At 37.8% G+C, this 18992-nt stretch overlaps 1 protein-coding gene across 10 annotated transcripts in view; it reads right to left on the bottom strand.

Moving 5' to 3' along the window:
* MTMR1 (myotubularin related protein 1) overlaps positions 1–18992 on the bottom strand; it is a 91942-nt gene that overhangs the window by 59387 nt on the left and 13563 nt on the right. For 5 of the 10 annotated variants that reach the window (XM_053670220.1, XM_037153389.2, XM_053670218.1 and 2 more), the window contains exons 2-5: positions 16006–16111; positions 5627–5650; positions 5017–5043; positions 3266–3316 (exon numbers count right to left, since the gene is read on the bottom strand). In XM_053670220.1, the coding sequence (XP_053526195.1) occupies positions 3266–3316; positions 5017–5043; positions 5627–5650; positions 16006–16111 (208 nt within the window). The remainder of the gene's footprint in view (positions 1–3265; positions 3317–5016; positions 5044–5626; positions 5651–16005; positions 16112–18992) is intronic. The other 5 variants (XM_037153390.2, XM_037153391.2, XM_037153393.2 and 2 more) reach the window with 5 other exon arrangements.

Here is an 18992-nt window from a genome sequence, read left to right as displayed (position 1 = left end):
AGTGATATTACCAAGGAAAGCCCTAGGCTTTTGTATTGCACCCCAGCTACCGTGTGTGTGTGTGTGTGTGTGTATGTGTACATACACACAAAGCGCTGGAGCTTGTCAATATGTGTCCCATCCATGCCAAGGGAAAATGTGCCCTCACCTGGCAAAACTAGAATATTTCAATCAGGATACTGGAGCAGTGTGTGTTCATTAGGCTTCTCTGAAGCCAATTCACTTTGTGTCCATTCCACAAATTGATAATGAGGTATTAGGTTTCCCACACTGATACTAGGAAAAGGATGTCTTATATGGATGACCATTATAAGGTGCTTGGGTATAAATGTGGGTAAATGCCCACAATTCTAAATATCCAGATTGGCACTACAGTCCAGTAGCCAGTTTCTTATGAGTCTGATTAGATAGTGCCAGAGAACTCAGGGGAGCTGAAAAACTGTTGCCCCCAAACTACAAAGCTATAGACCAGAGCCTGAACTCAGTGCCTATTCCAAGGTACTACCACCCATTGCGATGTTGCCAAGGAAGCTGGTTACTTTCTCCTTGGCAACTCTGACACAATGTATCATGAATAAGAATAAGGTATTCAAAACTCAGAAATCCCCAAGCTGTGTGTCATAGAGCATTAAATTTACAAGAGCTGTGAATAGGTCTTTTTTTGTGAAAATTTTGGGAAATGCAGAATTAAAGAAAACAAGTTAAAATTTTTTTAAGTGAGATGTCTTTAGCGTGTTAATGTACGCCATGTCAGCAGAGGGCGCTAGAGCATGCATGCTGCATTTCCCATACCTATTTGATCAGGGACTGCTTTCTTAAAAAAAAAAAAAAAAAAAAAAAAAAAATTACCTGTTAACATCAAGCCACTAGTGTTCAGAGGAAAACAGATTGGACAATACTAAGTTTTCAGCATAATTTTGTGAAGCAAAACATTAAAACCTGATAACTTTTTAATTCTAATTATTGAAAATTCAAAATACTGCTTTTCGTAGTTAAAATAATATTCTAATATTTACTAAAGGGAGTCAGTTGAAAACACTATACACAGCAGTTTCATCAATTTTTTTTAATAAAGAAAGGAAAAAGGTAAAAATATAAAGAGCACATTCTATGCTAAATGTTGGTCAGGATAGATCTGTTCTTTGGGGAGGGCACACAATGACAGTCAGTCCTCCTCCTTACCAAGAACCCAGTTAAAATAATACAGGTTACCTCCAAACAATTTTATTTCATTTGAATTTTTAGTCCAGATTAGTTTTTAAAACACTCTTCAGCCAAAAATTTTATGGAGGTAGAGAACTGTTAAAGGGGACATGGGGAAGTGTTTGTGGATTTTTATATTCACACCTGACTTGGAAATATATCTTTTCCACGTGGAAGTATAAACTGATATTTATATATTCAAATGTCTAGTTTTAGAAACACTGAAAAAATCATTAATCCTTAATAGAAGCCTTAATTTGAAAGTCACCTTCTTTACTTTATTACTTTAACTAGAAAGTAATTTTATAATATAGTTACAATGTAAAAAAGCCATTTTAATCAATATCCAAGTTTTGTATTACTTCAAATATAACATTGCTAAAGCTTATTTTAATGGCTAAATATTATATTATATAGACTTAAATTCCTTAACTCATACTTTGAAATAAATGAGGATACGTTATTTTGAAATATATTTCCTAAAGCAAACTATTCTAATCAACTATATCTGGAAGGGCTGGGGGAAAATGTGACTCACCTGAAGCCTTATATAGAGCCACATCAAACCCTGTAGAGTCCTCAACCCCAGGACTCCCTTGCAAAATGTTGCAGATGGGAGAAAGTGGTGATTGGGACCATTCTGAGAATGTACAAAGCTCTCAAGATAGAGGTTGGAGATCAAACATTTCTCTTTTCTTCTCTTCTGAAAGCCACACTGAATTTGGTGTGAAATACCTATGCATTTATATGAAGCATGACTGTGTTGGTAAGACAGTGAGACAAACCTCTGACTAATAATTAAATCTGGAACATGCTTTTTAAGTGATGAGAAAGCAAACAAATAAATAAATAAGCTCACTGCTTCAGATTTCCCCACAAAAGGTTTCTTTTGTACAGGAAACACATTTAGCTTTAGCATAGGGATTCAAAATGAGAACAATTTTAAAAGGCTCACTGGTGAATATAGTAGATTCCCTTTAGAAAGTTGGTGTTAGGAAATGGGACTCACACTTGTGCTACATTAAGGTTTGATTGCAACTACCAAGTTGCACAGGACATGATTTGACCCTTGATTTATCCAACCCATGTAGAGCATAATCAAAGAATGGATTCTTGTGATGAAACTTGATCTCATAAACACACCTGTTCCTCTTGCTGCCTTTGAACCAACTGTTGCCCAGTTGAGAAATTTGCTCTGGTGATCCCATCCAAATCCTGTTCTGGTGACCCTATAGGACCAGCTGACGGCCAACCAGCTCCCTGAATTTGTCCCCATGGGCTTGAACCTGTGGGATGTCTCTGGCTTCTCTACTACTTTTCTCCTCGTCTGAATCTAAGGTGCTGGGTGGGAAGTTTGTATAACCACTGCATGCCAAAAGCAGTGGTTTTCAAATTGGGCTCTTCAAGTTGCTTCCAGAGTTACCAAAGGAGGGTGGGCTAGGCAAAGGCACAGCTGAGCATGGGAACTTGCCATGTTTTGCTGGAGCTGCACTTTACAACTTTCACATATTAAGTTACTTCATAAACTTTGTGTAAAGTTCTGTTGCTTTAAAAGACTCCAGAGGGTCTAGAAGTACTGAGCAGAGTAAGCACTCAAGAATACTTGAATGACTTTTTTTCTTGTTAATAAATACAAACTATATGGACTCATTCCACAAATACAAGGTAGCACGTACCACACTGGGCACAGACCACACACATTTGAAAAATTCCAAGTTTACACCCTGAAGGAGCACTCTTAGCATGTGCATCTGTCCCATTTAAGTCTTTGTAAAGGCATTTCAGAATCCTGTCATAACTGAGACTCATTAGCTCATCAATAACCCTATGTGGGAAAACTGAGAATTACTGGGAAAACTGAGAATCAACAAATTTCTGGTTGACAAAATGTTGGATAAACCAATTCTTGCAAATAATGTCATAATGGAATCTATCAAACTTGGACAGGAGAACCCTACTGTAGTGGTAAAAGCATTTGTTTACCATCTAGAAATCTAGTATGAAATGGCTTCTAAATACACAATCTGTAGCTACAAACAGATGAGCATGTAGCACTTGCCACCTGATCAGCTTCAGCTTCAGAAGGGTAGCCATTGTGTTCTTCCTGAATCTCCTGCACAGCATCAGGTGCATGGACAAGAAAAGACAAAGAGGAGAAAGAGAAACATGTGCAAACAGACAGGTGAAAGGACAGAACTTCTTTTTTAAAGAGACAGTAAGCATGTAAAAGTCGACACACCTTTCATGACTTTGCAAATCATAACATTTCACCCCTTGGAGGTAAGGAAACAACATGTAGGCCATCTATAGCATCCTCAGGCTAAAATCAAGTATCTATTCTATATTTGTGTTGGGGTAGAAAAATGAGAAGCAAACAAGTATCATGGATTTCAAAAATGTACTGTCTTTTTAAAATCAAGCAACACATACTATACCATATAGTAAAGGAAAAAAACAACAGACATACAATATGCTCATAGAAAATAAAGCACACCACAGAAATGAGGTAAAGGGCAAAATCAAGCAGTACTCACATACTATCAAGAATTATTATATTGTCCAGGGATCAACTCCGCTGGTATTACCAAAATTTCCACAAACATGCACATGCACATATCACATGCTGGAGACATACATATGCATATAAGTATACATATAATCTGGTACTTATTGCTTGTTACTAATTAAATATTATGAATTATGAATGGACATATTAAAAATATTTCCAATTATAGTACCAATATGCTTCAAAGAAGCAACTCAGGCCCTGGCTGGTGTAGCTCAGTGAACTGAGCACGGGCCTGCAAACCAAAAGATCACGGTTCGATTCCCTATCAGGGCACATGCCTGGGTTGCAGGCCAGGTCCCAGCAGGGGCCAGTTCCCAGCAGGAGATGCACCAGAAGCAACCATACATTGATTATTTCTCTCCTTCTCTCCTTCCCTTCCCTTCCCTTCTAAAGATAAATAAATAAAATTTTAAAAAAAGAAGCAACTCAGAGGTCACGCATCTTTATTTAAACTTTTAAAAAGTTTTTAAAACTTTAAAAATTGGACATTTAGTACAGCACAGGGTATAAAGAATATGAATACTGAAGATGACAAGACTTTTAACCCCTTTTGAAAGTTGTATCAAGTCTCTAGGCTGAAAATATTAAAATTTAGCATAGATATATATATTTTTTCCTTCATGAAACTTTGGTTCCAATGACTACATTTCTTTGAAGGGTAATCAGTGAAAAAGAAACAAAGATTTAAAAGAATTTACTATTTCCCACCTTTCATTTTTGTCAATAAAGTGAAATTGCTACTTAATATGTTTTCATGCTTTATGTCAAATTGAGTTTAGTACACATTGGTACTGCTACCATTCAAAGAAGGGTAATTTTTTAAAATGCAGCCAGTTTTTTGAAATTTCCATTTTCAAAAACAAAGAAAATGGAATCATTCTTCAACAAAATTTTAAAAACAGAAAAGTGAATAACTAAACAACAAAAAACATATAGCATTTCAAAGTCCATGCAAGTGTAAAGCCAAACACTAATATTTAACAATGTGAATCAGTAAAACACAATGATTCTCATGAGTGAAAGAAAACATGGTGAAAACAAGATTAAATAAAGATAAACCAATTAGAATCATAAGAATTTGACTTAACCTGTTTATTTTTTTACTACTTTATTGGCTTCGATAAGGTTAAAAATTAAAAACTGAAGTCACTAAATTATTCTACCATAATCCACATTGTTTTCATTTAATGGGAATAGGTTAATTTTCAACATCTGATACTCAGGCTTAAATGCATGCACATTACCAATCTTTGTCTTGCTTTATGAATATTCTGAAATAAAGGGAAGGAAAATCATGAAGAAAGACAAGCAATAACCCACTAGATGTAACAGCTACATCTGTGTTTTAAGAAATACTAAATGGGACTGAGTTTGCTAACTTATCTTCAGGATTAGCATTTCTGTTTTTTGGATTCAGCATGCAGACATGAAAGTGACAAACTCTTACTTAGGATAGACAACAACTGACCACTTTCTTGTTTTGCCGTTGCTAAATTGTTTAGCATGAATTACATAATAAACAAGGTTAAAAGAGGACTCTATAGGCCTAGCCTTATAAAACCCTGCCATGAAGATTCATTTGGTCAGAATTCATGTAACACAACAAAAGTCAGTATTACATACTGGTAACAATTTTAGCATCCTGTACTCACACACATTAGCTTTTACTGTACATAAAAATATTGTAACAAATAAAGCATTTCCAGTGAACACTTAAAGCTATGACACAGCAAAGCAAACTGATCCGAGTGACTCATAAAAACCAGTGAGAAGGTAAGGAACACTAAATAGACTCAATGTTCAGTAAAGCACAGAGACACACAAGTAGGAGGCCCATCTGCCAAACATCCTTACCCTTATATCAGGCCTCCTGAAAACCTGTTAGTTAAAATACAGAACATCATCATCATAAACATGTTACTCTTGACCATTGCAAAATGTCATTAATTTCATCAGCCCATTCCATAAAAAACATCATATCCCTCTACATAAAACCAACAAGACCAATCCTAACACATTTGCCCTATAAGTTTCATTCAATATCAAATGAATCTTAACATATTTGTCCCATAATTTTTTGGTAAGTCTGTGGTTTGAAGAAACTGACTGCCCTTAGGCTAAGACAAACAACATTATTTTAAACACAAACCCCTGTCTCAAGCACTATGACAAGCCATTGTGAACAGGCAGTGTGTGAAAAGTTCATTTGTGTATCTGCTTGGAATATTGAATGCATTTTCCCTATAGAAACAATGATATAAAAAGGCAGCTCTGCTCCCAAACCAGCCCACAGAAATAAAACAAAACAAAAAAACCGTAAAACTTCCCACATTTCACCCAGAGCATAGCTCAGCTATAGCTTTAATGGTACCACAAAACCTAGATAACCACAAATATAACCTGGTTTCTGCAGAAATTATATTTCCAACTTGCACTTGGGGACTCCAGGATTAGATTCCCAGATATGGCTGCTCCACCAAGAGAAGGATGGCTGTCTTACCTATCCCTAGCCCCTGCTGCCTGGGGAGGGGCAGCTCTAGGTGGGAAGAAGTAGATGCTCAATTTGAGAAAGCAGAGGAGAGCAGGGGAAGCCTGGGTTGCTGCCCCCGCAAGGGGAAGCCAAGTTTTCTTGAATGTGAACACTGATTTCAGCAAAGTTCTTCCTGCACCAGTAGCCTATGAATGCTACTTGAACATGCAGCATGTGCATTGGGGAAGCCCAGAACACAAGAAACACTGCAGAGAATGAAAGGAACTTTTTACAAGTGTGTAGTGGTAATGGTCTGAGAAAGACCTGAATCGTCTGTTCCCCATTCCAAAGTCTGAAATCTGATCATCTAACCACTGGATGTTCTATGAAAAACAGATCATTAAAAAAAATCACCAGAGGTTCTTATTAGCTGTATAGATTTTTTTTCAGGATAAAGAACACCACGTGAAGACTTCATCATGGTATCATCATTAAATGTAAATACTCTGAGTAAAAAAAAGGTTTTCTGAATCACATGATGCTGTAGCACAAAGAGATTTAAGCCCATAAATTCCTAAACACAGACTATTTCGATTAAGAAGCTTAAACCTGTTTTTTTTTCAAGAGTGGAGGTGATGGATATTTTATCACCTTAATTGTGATAACAGTTTTGCAAGTGTACACCTATCAAAACTTATTAAATTATATGCTTTAAATAGGTGAGGTTAATGACTCATCAATAAAAGTTAGTATAAATGCATGCTTATGTTAATAAAAACTCAAAATGGGACATATGTGGCAATAAAAACTCAAAATAGAAAGTCTCCACTCCCACCCTGACTGGTGTGGCTCAGTAGGTTGGGTGTTGTTCTGCAAACCGAAAAGTCACCAATTCTATTACTAGTCAGGACACATGCCTGGGTTTTGAGCAAGATCTCCAGTTGAGGGCGTGTGAGAGGCAACTGGTTGATGTTTCTCTCACACACTGATGTTTCTCTCTCCCTTTTTCTCCTTCCCTTCCCTTTTCTCTAAAAATACATAAATCAAATCTTTTTAAAAAAAACTCTCCACTCCCTGCGTTTCATTCCTCAGTGGTAACCATGCTTAACTATACCTATTTTCAATTCTAAGGATTGCCTCCATAACCATAAATATAGTTACACCTTGACTTCTTGATTTGTCAACTTTATCTTTTTTAATTATATTGATTATGCCATTATAGTTGTCCCAATTTTTCACCCTTCCTCCCCTCCACCCAGCACCCCCACTTCCTCCAGCAACCCCTGACCATGTTCACATCCATGGGTCATGCATATAATTATTTGGCTACCCCATGTCCTATACTATCCTTTACATACCCATGACTATTCTGTAAGTACCTTAGTCTGCTCGCCTCTTCATCCATTCCTCCACAGCCCCCTCCTATCTGGCAGCCATCAAAACACTCTCTTTATCCATGATTCTATCTCTGTTCTTGTTTGCTTAGTTTGTTTTTTAGATTCAATTGTTGACAGGCATGTATTTATTGCCATTTTATTGTTCATAGTTTTGATCTTCTTTTCTTAAATAAGTCCATTTAACATTCCATATAACAATGGTTTGGTAATTATGAACTCCTTTAGTTTTTTTCTTTTCTGGGAAGCTCTTTATTTGCCTTTCAGTTCTAAATATCTTTGCTGGGTAGAGCAATCTTGGCTGTAGGTTTCTGCTTTCATGACTTTGAATATGTCTTGCCAATCCCTACTAGCCTGCAAAGTTTCTTTTAAGAAATCAGCTGACAGTCTAATGGGGACTCCCCTGTAGCTAGTTAACTCCCATTTTAAACAGTAGCTAGTTACCTCCCATTTTAAAAGATGAGAAAATAAGCTTTATCAAACTCCCTCTTCCTACTCTCTGATGATTGAAATTTTGATTTTTAATTCTTTTATTGTCTTCCTTAAGCAGCATCTGCATCATAAAAAATACTCATGGGAGTGGAGATAATTAGATAAGGGTAATGGGGGGGTAAACGATGACAGAAGGAGACGACTTCGGGTGGTGAAAACACAATATGATACACAGATTATATATTATGTAATTGTACATTTTAAACCTATAAAGTTTTATTAACCAATGTCACCCTAATAAATTCAATAAATTAAAAAAATATTCATGATATGATTTTTAGGTTCCAGACACTCTTCCAAACACTTTGTATGTATTAACACATTTTATTCCCAGAACAACCTTGTGAGATAAAAACTATTATTGGCTCCAGGGCTGAGAAAATCAAGATATAGTTAAATAATCTGGCCAAGTTCAAGGAGGCAGAGCAAGTATTTAAACCCTCATGGTCTGCTATACTACCTCAGCATGGTGCCACTATAATTAACAGATTTAAACTAGAGTCTTTGAGCTTACAATCTCTTGGAGGGTTGATGAAGAATATACCACCACTACCCCTTCCTTTGTTTCCCTTCTCTACCTCCAAACCTCTGCTCTAGCAGGCCATTATTTTCATATTTGTTCTGTAACTGTAATTCTTTTTGACACTTTCTGTATAAAGGGATACTAACAATTGAAACAACAAAGTAGCATTCACAAGTAGTTTAAATGGGCCTTTTTTATATGTAGGACATATATCATTGTCAATAGGCCTTTCTTATTAAAAGGATAAACTAACTCAAAAGCCTAAAAACAGGTAGGATGATACGTGCTTTTACATTCACATAATTCTTTACCTACTGTAATGAAATCCTTGGTATTCTTGGTATGAGACCAAGAAGGTCAATGGAGGTTCTCCTGAAAGTCTCTAAGTTGATACCCAAGTGTATCTCTCTGGCTTAGTTTACATCTCTCCTGAAATAAGCCACTTCAGGTATACAAAGAGATTCTTTTTTTCTTTCTTTTCTTGAATTGAATGCTGATTCAAGCTGGAGAAGAAAGCAGTGGTTTTAAGTTAAGAGGCCTGGGGCCAGCTCTCCTTGGCCTGTTCAGGGCCTCCTGCTGTGTGCACTTGGTCTCACTCTCTATACATACAAAAGGAGAGGAGTTTCCAGAATGGCTGCAAGGTCCTGACCAGCTCTAAAACATAGAAGTTATTTATCTAAGCCTCATGGAAAGACGTCACAAAATGCCTTCCCAACCAAAGCTTCTGGAGGCAAATTGGCATAGTGGTTATAGGAATAAGTTCTGGTGTCAAATCCTGCTTTACTGCCCACCAGTCCCCTGACAAACCACACAAGCCCTCAGATTCTTAGTTTACTCTTCTCTAAATCAGTGATGCTGGACACCACTCTCCTGCAAAGTGTTGGGAGGGTTAAACTGGGTAATAGAACTGTACCTGAGTGGATTCATACTCATGAAACAGTTGTTAGCATCAGTACTATTTAGGTAACATTTTAAAGTTGATGGGTCTTAGTCTACCCAATATGTACCACAACTGTCCTGACCTGCCTCATAACCCCTCTCTCAATTCCTACACATGCCAAGAACCTACAAGAAGGTGCAAAAAGTTAATAATGATCTTATTCTATGTAACAAAGCAAGAAGACCACCTGAAAGTTAACTAAAAATTTACCTACCTCTAAATGGCTTTCCCTGAGTTCTACCCAAGATGGAGGTGTAGGTAGAAATCATTCACTTCCTCACACAACCAAAAGGAGAATAACAACCAACTGAAAATCAGTAAACAACCAGAAGTGTCAGAAAATCAAACTGCATGGAACTCCGACAACCAAAGAATTGAAGAAACAGTTAACCAGACCAACTACACTGGTAAGATGGACTGACAGAAAGAACCCCCAGCAAGGCAGCAGACCGCATGGGAGGGGCTGACTAAACGGGAAATTGAGATGCTGAGCTGACTGGACTATGGCAGGGGTTGCCAAGGTGGGAGAAACTCCCAGTCTCACAGGAGGGTTCATTGGAAAGTGGGGCTGGAGCCAAGCAAGCAAGCTGCATTGTTCCCTCCCTGGCCCCTCCTCCACAGGCAGTGCCACAGCTCATTAAGGAGGGTTGCCCTGCCCTGGTGAATAACTGAGGCCCCACCCCCTTACAACTTATCAGGTGCACCGAGACAAAGAAATGGGGCCCAAATGAAAGAACAGAGCAAAACTCCAGAAAGAGAGCTAGTTGATGAGAAGAGAGCCATATCTGATGCAGAGTTCAAAACCCTGGCTGACTGAGCTTGGTTGCAAAATGAGAGAACAAATGAAAGATACCCAAAGTGAAACAAAGCTAAATATTCAGGGAACCAACAGTGACAGGAAGGAAACCAGGACTCAAACCAACAATTTGGAACAAAAGAAAAAGATAAACATCCAACCAGAACAAAATGAAGCAACAAGAATTCAAAAAAATGAATAGAGGCTAAGGAACCTCTGGGACAACTTGAAACGTTCCGATGTCTGAATTATAGGGGTGCCAGAAGAAGAACAAGAGCAAGAAATTGAAAACTTACTTGAACAAATAATGAAGAAAAACTTCCTCAATCTGGTGAAGAAAATAGATTTCCAAGAAGTCCAGGAAGTTCAGAAAGTCTCAAAGAAGTTGGGCCCAAAGAGGAACACACCAAGGCACAACATCATTAAGTTACCCAAGGTTACAGATAAAGAGCAAATCTTAAAAACAACAAGAGAAAAGGAGTTACCTACAAAGGAATTCCCCTAAGACTATCAGCTGATTTCTCAAAAGAAACCTTACAGGGTAGAAGGGGCTGGAAAGAAGTATTTGAAGTCCTGAAAGGCAAGGACCTACATCCAAGATGACTCTATCCAGCAAGGCTATCATTTAGAATGGAAGGGCAGATAAAGTGCTTCCCAGGTAAAATCAAGTTGAAGGAATTCATCATCACCCAGCCCTTAATATGTGAAATGTTGAAGGGACTTGTTTAAGAAAAAGAAGATCAAAACTATGAAGAGTAAAATAACAACAAACTCACAACTATCAACAACTGAACCTAAAAAAAAAAAAGCAAAGGCAGAAACAAACTAAGCAAACAACTACAACAGGAACAGACTCAGAAATGGAGATCACATGGAGAATTTTCAGCAGGGAGGGTGCTGGGGGAGAACGGGGGAAAGGTACAGGGAATAAGAATCATAAATGGGCCCTGGCTGGAGTAGCTCAGTAAACTGAGCGTAGGTCTGCAAACCAAAGGGTTGCCAGTTCGATTTTCATTCAGGGAACGTGCCTGGGTTGCAGGCCTCTCCCTGTGTTTCTCCTTTCTCTATAAATAAATAAATAAATAAATAAATAAATAAATAAATAAATAAATAAACAAACAAACAGATAGATAGATAGATAGATAGATAATCTTTAAAAAATAGAATCATAAATGGTAGATACAAAATAGATAGTGGGAAGTTAAGAACAGTATAGGAAATGGAGAAGCAAAAGAGCTTATATGTATGACCAATGGACATGAACTAAGGAGGCAGAGGATGGTGGGGGGGGTGGTGTAGGGTGGAGGGGAATAAAGGGGAGGAAAAAATGGGACAACTATAACAGTATAATCTATAAAATAAAAAAAAATTTTTAAAGAAATATTAGCCCTGGCCAGGTGGCTCAGGTGTTTGTAGGATCATCCCATGCACCAGAAGGTTTAGGGTTCAGTTCCCAGTCAGGGTGCATATGGGAGGCAACAGATCAGTGTTTCTCTCCCACTGATGTCTGTCTGTCTGCCTGTGTCTGTCTATCTGTCTATCTGTCTCTCTCTCTGTGTGTCTTAAATCAATAAAACATATCATATGTGAGAACTGAATACACACACACAAACACAGTAGTATAGTTCAAGCATAATGAAGCCTTCTCCATACACTGCATTCCACTTCCCTCCAAAGCCCTTCAGGAAATGTTTAATCACTTAAACCAGAATTGAATCACTGTAATAATCGGTTAAATGGTTAAACATAGTACAGGACCCCCTCAATTTTTCCTATTTCTTCAGAATATTTAAAGAAGAGATCTAGCTACTAAGTGTGCATGGATGAAGAAAGGGGAAGTACAGAGAGCTGACGATGATAATGATGATGAAGCCAGAGGCAGGATGATTACATTAAAATTCCAATGCCCTAATTTCCTGAAAGCTAGCCAGAATCAAATCCTTTTGGACAAAACAGAGTTGAATAGTGTTCTAGAAATAAAGGAATTTAGAGACTTACGATCTAATCCAAACTCTCTTATCCTTACAGAAAAGGAAACTGATAGTCAGAGGTCATACAAGGTCACAAAGCTAACCAGTACTGTTTGTACTATTCCATCATGCTGCCTCTTCCTGGCCTAGTTCTACTTTCCCAGCAATGGAAACCAATCAACTGTGCCACTTCTAATATTTCCTAAGAACATTTCAGTACAATCCTTAACTGTATTATTTTATCTAATCTAACCCAGTCCTCCAGAAGTGCCTAGCTCAAATTCTCAGTGCTTGCGTCTTATCAAAATGGTGCCCCATTCACACCAGCATCACTTGGTGAGGGGTCAGCCTGGGCAACCTCAAGCCCAACATTCCCCCTCACAAATGTCACTTTTGTCTCCATCTTATAAGTGTGCCCAGGTCTCGGGGTGCCCAGCTTCTTCTTCTGGTGCTTGAACCATTCCCAGAAACTCATCTCTGTTTACTGCCATCTGTCTAACAAACATTTATCAAATACCTGCTGTATACACGCCACACATTCATATACCCAGTAAACATTTATTGAGCACCTGCTGGTACCAGGCACTGTTTTAGATGTTGGAGGCATAGTGGTGAACAAAACAGACTATAAAGTTCCAGCCCTCTAGGACAAACTTTTTAACTGGGGAGGCAAGTTTGATGTGCTAGTTTTTCTAAGACTCATTAAAATAATTATATAACTGTTAAAACATGTCCATGGGCATACTATCTAAACTCATCTCATGTGATATCAGTGATATTCTCAGCATACTCTAGGTGATCTGGTCCTGAGCTGTCAATTTATGATAAGAGAAAATGATAAAACAAATGTTCCCCCAAATCTAACATAAGTTGGTAATTATTCAGATTTATGGGAATGTAGCAGAAATGAATGGTCTCATCACCAATTTCAACAGATATAAACCTCAGAAACCTATCTTTTCCAATTTTAGTATATGTAAGAAAGATATAAAGGACTGAGTTCACTGCCTTCAGAGATTCTGAAGTAGGATGGAGTCCAAGGAAACTGCATTCTTGCAGGTACTCCAGTGAATATTGATGTAAGAAGACCCAAGGGCCACATGTTTAAAGATGGCGGGTGGGGCAGGGCGCAAATTTTAAAATTCACTCTAGCTTTTCAGTAGGATGACTTGGGTTCAAATTCCAGTTCTGACTATGTGGTATTAAGCAAGTCAAGTAACCTCTCTGAGGCTTGATTTCCTCATCTGTTCAATGGTGATTATAATAAAAGGTACCTCACGGAGCTGTTTTAAGGCTTAAATGGATGATATGTGAAAAAGTATTACAAAACCATAGAGCCCTATATGTGCTACGATGTGGAACCACTCTCAGCAGCTTATAACTCAGAAGACAATCAGCATTTCAAATCAAGATACAAGTACTCTTCCATATAAACATCTGTTCCCATTTAATTACAGACTTTGAGTTTAAGCTATAATAAATTAACCCCCAAATTAAGCATGCATTTCAGATAAGATATTGCATGATAGATAATTTCAAATATTACTGACTGATGACTACAAAGTAAATCATCAAGAAACTGTATCTGGACCTTTAGGGAAAACCCTATGCAATGGCTCGAAGGTGTCACAAAGGCCCATCTTGGTTATGCTGATTTTAAGAACCAGTTTATAAGTAGCATATAAAACTATCCTTGTGGTTCAGAATAAAAATATTTATTATTTAAAAAAAAACTCTCTCCTTGAAAAACACATAGCTCATAAATAATAAATTTAATGCCAACTTTGCAGACTTGGCTACAGGGCAAATATAACTAAGACAATTATAAGACATACTATTTTATAATAATTCATTAAAGGCTTTAGCTATGATCTAATGTAGATATTTAAAATTCGATTTACAAAATATAGAAAAACCTTATTTTTTATGAATACCATCTGTTAAAACATTCCAATAGGAGCCAATTGTGCTATTAAGCCAATTGTGCAAAATTTGTAAATAGACTAAAATTGAAAAATAGTTACTTCATATTTAAGTACAGACTCAGACTGATCTATTAACATAGAGGTTAGAAAGCTATGCACATGGTCAATATTCAATCTTCTATAGAATCCAATCAGCACTAACAAAAATTCAACCAAATGAAAACATTACAGTTAACTCCTAATTGTCCATACAGAAAATCAATCCAAGGACTGACAGCTATTCTCTACTAATATGGGTCCTTGAGCCTCTCCACTCAGTGGGGCAGTTTTTCAACTAAAGTGGGGGCAATAGGGCAACTGGGATCAATGGGGTCAGTAGCTGCTCAGTGACCAGCTATTCAGGCATTGGTGATGCAGCAGATGTTTCTCCTACCTGGAGGTGGAATATTTTCCCAGCAGGGTTTTGAGGACTGGGAGCCCCAGCTGCTCCTATGTGTATAAACATGAAAACCAAATAGCAGGGAAACCTATTAAGGAATATACTGTCACTCCTCTGGCTGGGCAGATCATCCAATTTCTACTAATGCACAGCCATGCTTTTCTTCAGTAGGTGTAATCCAAAGCATCCAACAGCTAAGATGAAGCAAGTACAGCATGAAAGCCAAATCTCAATTACATAGCTTCTCGAGTCAGTCTCTGCACTTGTTATATTATAAGCTAAAGAGGAACTTACACCAGTGCACTTAAACAACGAGCAGCTATTAGGAATGAATTAGGATCTTTATTGTAGTTCTTTGTTTATAAAACTTGATGCCTGGTAAGGACCATGATTTTGAGAGACTGTTGACTGAGAGTAGTCTGGAATACTAAATGCAATTAGCACATATGTGTGAAAATCAATTCTCCTACTAGCAGGCAAAAATTACTATAATATATAGAAAACTTATTTCAAATAAACATTACGATTAAAATGTAAACATGGTTTCATTTAATATACCTGATAATAGTTTACTGACATTAAAACAAAGTTAATATTCAGCCTAAAAGATGGAGCACCCAAGTTTTTTATTTGTTAATTGATTCAACAAATATTTATTGAGCACCTGCTAAGTTCCATGATCATGCTAGGAAACTGCAGCCCCTCGCTGTTGACTAGGAGGTTTCCACTCTTTAACTTTAGAATAAACAGGTAATCCCACTTTTAAAATAAGCAAAAAGATATTTGTTAACTCAATAAGGACTATAAAAATCAGGCAGCCCATAAAATATTCTTGAGATTTAAAAAAATTTTTACATTCTGTTATCATATGTTAATGCTGAATACTCACAGGTGGTACCTAAATACAGTAACAAATTATGACATTAGGGAAACACTGTATATCAAACATTTTCTGAAATTCAGAATATTAACAAAAAAGATATAGGCATTTATTATAATAAAATATAATATAAAATACATAATAAATCAAAAAATGAAACTGAATTTTTAAAAAATGATTATAATCTAAAGACAGCTTTTCCAATTAATTACAAAATTATGACCACATGTACTAGATCCTGGTAAAATTTCTCTTCTAAAGTTCCTGAGAACTTTTCAGTCCTGTTCCCAACCAAATGGTTGCCCAGCAACAAGGGGCCAAAGTCTCACTCCAATTAAAATTGCAAAGTAGGTTCTTGGCTACTTAGCATATTGAAAATGAATTAAGGACTCAATGCCACTTACCTTGTAATCTCTGGATACATTTTCTGATGTCACTGATCCTGATATCTGGCTAGAAATTGTAGCAGCTATAAGCTGTTTACACCATTCAACATGTGATCCTGTGGGACTAAAAGAAATAGTGTGATTAAAATATTTTAAGACACAGGCTCTTGGTGAGAAAAATGAGCCCTGACTGGGGATCTAAGTGCATTTCTATTTTCAGACAAACTTTTATTACACTATTTAGTTGCCTTTACATTTAATATAAGAACTGAAATATAGGCCCTGGCTGGTGTGACTCAGTAGATTAAGTACCAGCCTGCAAACCAAAGTGTCAAGGGTTCGATTCCCTGTCAGGGCACATACATGGGTTGCAGGCCAAGTCCCCAGTAGGGGATGCACAAGAGGCAACGACACAACAATGTTTCTCTCTTTTTCTCCCTCTCTTTCCCCCTTCCTTTCTCTCTCTAAAAATAAACAAAATCTTTTTAAAAATATATATATATAAAAGAACTTAAATACTGACTAACAACTAGGAAGTAAGATTAGCTTCTAGGTTGACTTTAAATAAATCGATAATTTATTTTTAAGTTTAAGATTCTAAGCAAGTTATTCTCTATTATTTGATGGAATTTTACCCTTAGAATTACAGGGATGGGCAAAAGGAGGTTTACAATTTTAAGTACCCAAAACAGTTCATTCTTGTATTATTTTCCATATGAAAACTGTAAGCCTACTTTTGCCAACCCATGTATATTGAGTGGATGTTCTTAATGTGATGTATACAGAACATTAATTCTAAAGTGAAATATTTATCTTACATGATATGCTTTTCAAACATTCAGTTTCACGTTCATAGTTTTAAATCTAGAAAATAATATAATTTTGAGTAAATCAAAGTGACTCTTAACAGAGCGAAGTTGACTATGTTATTTTTTTGTAAGAACAGAATAAAAAAATAGCATCCTGTATCTAGTAATAATGTTATCTCACATTTCTATAAGGGCTTTGATGACTTAGAAAAGCCTCTTCCAGTCCATTATTGTATCAGAGCCTCACAACCACAGTATGATAAGAAGACACAACAGGGAGTTCAAAGATGGCGATGGAGTAGGACAGAGTGGGTTCCATTTCCTCGTACACTTGGAAGAAAATCCTGGCTGATCTATGGAGGAACAGCACAAACAGCCAACAGTTCCCCAGCATATATGAAAATAAGAGACCAGAAATCGTAAGAGACACTGAAAAACCAGACAGTAAGGAGACGGCTGCAGGACAGTGGAGTCTCAGGGACCAGAGTAAAGACAGGAGCAGCAGCAGCCCCAGCTAACACTCAGCCCCCAGAGCCCATGGCGCGCCCAGGCTGGCGCACCAGTGCCCAGCTCCTGATGCATCTATCTCGGACTCTTTGGGAGCCCTAGGCCTGTCAAAGGGTCCTTGGAAGAGAGCTGGGTTATCAGCTCCCTCCCTCCCTGGCCAAGCAAGGTTGGGCACCAGGAGAGACCTGTTTGCTAGAGTTTGCAGAGAATGTACTAAGGACAAAGGGCCAAGATCAACCACAGACGCTGTGGTCGCCAGCTCAGGAGAATTGAGAGGCGCAGTGTGGGGCTGTGACTCCAATAGTCACCAGTCTGGCTGGGGGATTAGGCTGTGCTGAGAGGCAGCCTTTCTAAAGGAGAAAGTTTTTGGAAAGTAAACTGAAGGATTCTCCTGTGACAGCCACTTGGCCTGCTCCCCACCCACCCTGGCAGTGAACCCAAGGTTGGGCAGAGGGCCTGAAGTTCCTCCACAGAACTGGAATGGGTCTGCACATGAACCTGGACCCAGGCAGTCTGGCTGGCACACGTGCATGCGTGCCCCAAAACCCAGCCCACGGTGATGACCCTGGGGGAAAGAGTGCTATGAGGAAGACCTAGATCCCCTTCCTGCAGCGCTGGGGAGAGGCGCCAGGTTGGCTCTTGGGAGAGGGCCCTCAGAAATACCACACCAATCGCCACTCAGCCTGCTGCAGCCAGATTAACCGGTTTGGCCAATTTGCAACCAACAAGAGATGTTTTTTTTTAAATAAACTTTTATCTTTTTCCTTTTATTATTGTTTTATCTTTCAATATTCTTTCCTCTCTTTTCTTCTTTCCTGTTTTACTCCTTCTTCCTTTCCTTTCCAAACTTACAGCTTTTTCCTCCCTTCTCTAGACTTTTTTTTCTTTTACCCACAAGTAACACAAACAACTTGGAACTGAGAAAAGACTAGAGTTGCACCCAAAGAGAGGGCATCCCAATAGTAGAGACACAAAGAAAAATTTCACTTTGCTATAGCAGAGAAGCCACAAGTTGCTATATATTTGTATTATTATTATTTTTTCATTATTCTCACTTCTTTTATATTTTAATAGTATCTTTGTATTCCTCCTCTTTCTGTATAGGCTTCTTTGCCTTGGCTGGGTAAATTGTATCATTTGACAGGTTTCCCCTGTTCTCTCCTCCACAGGGTATTGCTAATTTTCTATACTTCACACCACTTGTTTTCGCTTAGCACACTATTCAAAGTCTATACCCCCATTCATGTTATCCAGATCACAGAGTCTGTCATGTGATTGTTGCTCTAATATTATTGTAAATAATAGCTGTTCTATACAACTGTAAATACTTCGTAATACATCTCCCAGATCATAGCCCACTTTACAATTTCCTGAATTCTATTACTATAGTGGTTAACTCTATTTGCTCACACACTATACCTATTTACTATCCTTTACTCTCACCTTACCTCAGAATCTGACTGCCCGCAAACTCACTGCTTTTTAGATCCAACTCACAAGCCTTCCCTCTCCAACAAGAGACTTATCTCTTGTCCATTCTCTCTTAAAAGAGGCAAGTTGGGTGGAAGATTATAGTTAATACTACGTATAGCCTAAAGATCCTCTATCTCTTCTCTACTGGCTGTTACTGTAAATATCATAAAATACTCTTCTGCTGAAATAAACCATTTTGCCCCCCCCAACTGATTA

The sequence above is a fragment of the Artibeus jamaicensis genome, unplaced genomic scaffold (assembly GCF_021234435.1).
Source record: "Artibeus jamaicensis isolate MK-2021 breed Jamaican fruit bat unplaced genomic scaffold, CSHL_Jam_final contig_554, whole genome shotgun sequence".
Classification (NCBI taxonomy): Eukaryota; Metazoa; Chordata; class Mammalia; order Chiroptera; family Phyllostomidae; genus Artibeus; species Artibeus jamaicensis.
The sequence above is the reverse complement of the archived record's forward strand: the minus strand, read 5'-3'. Positions and strand labels throughout refer to the sequence as shown.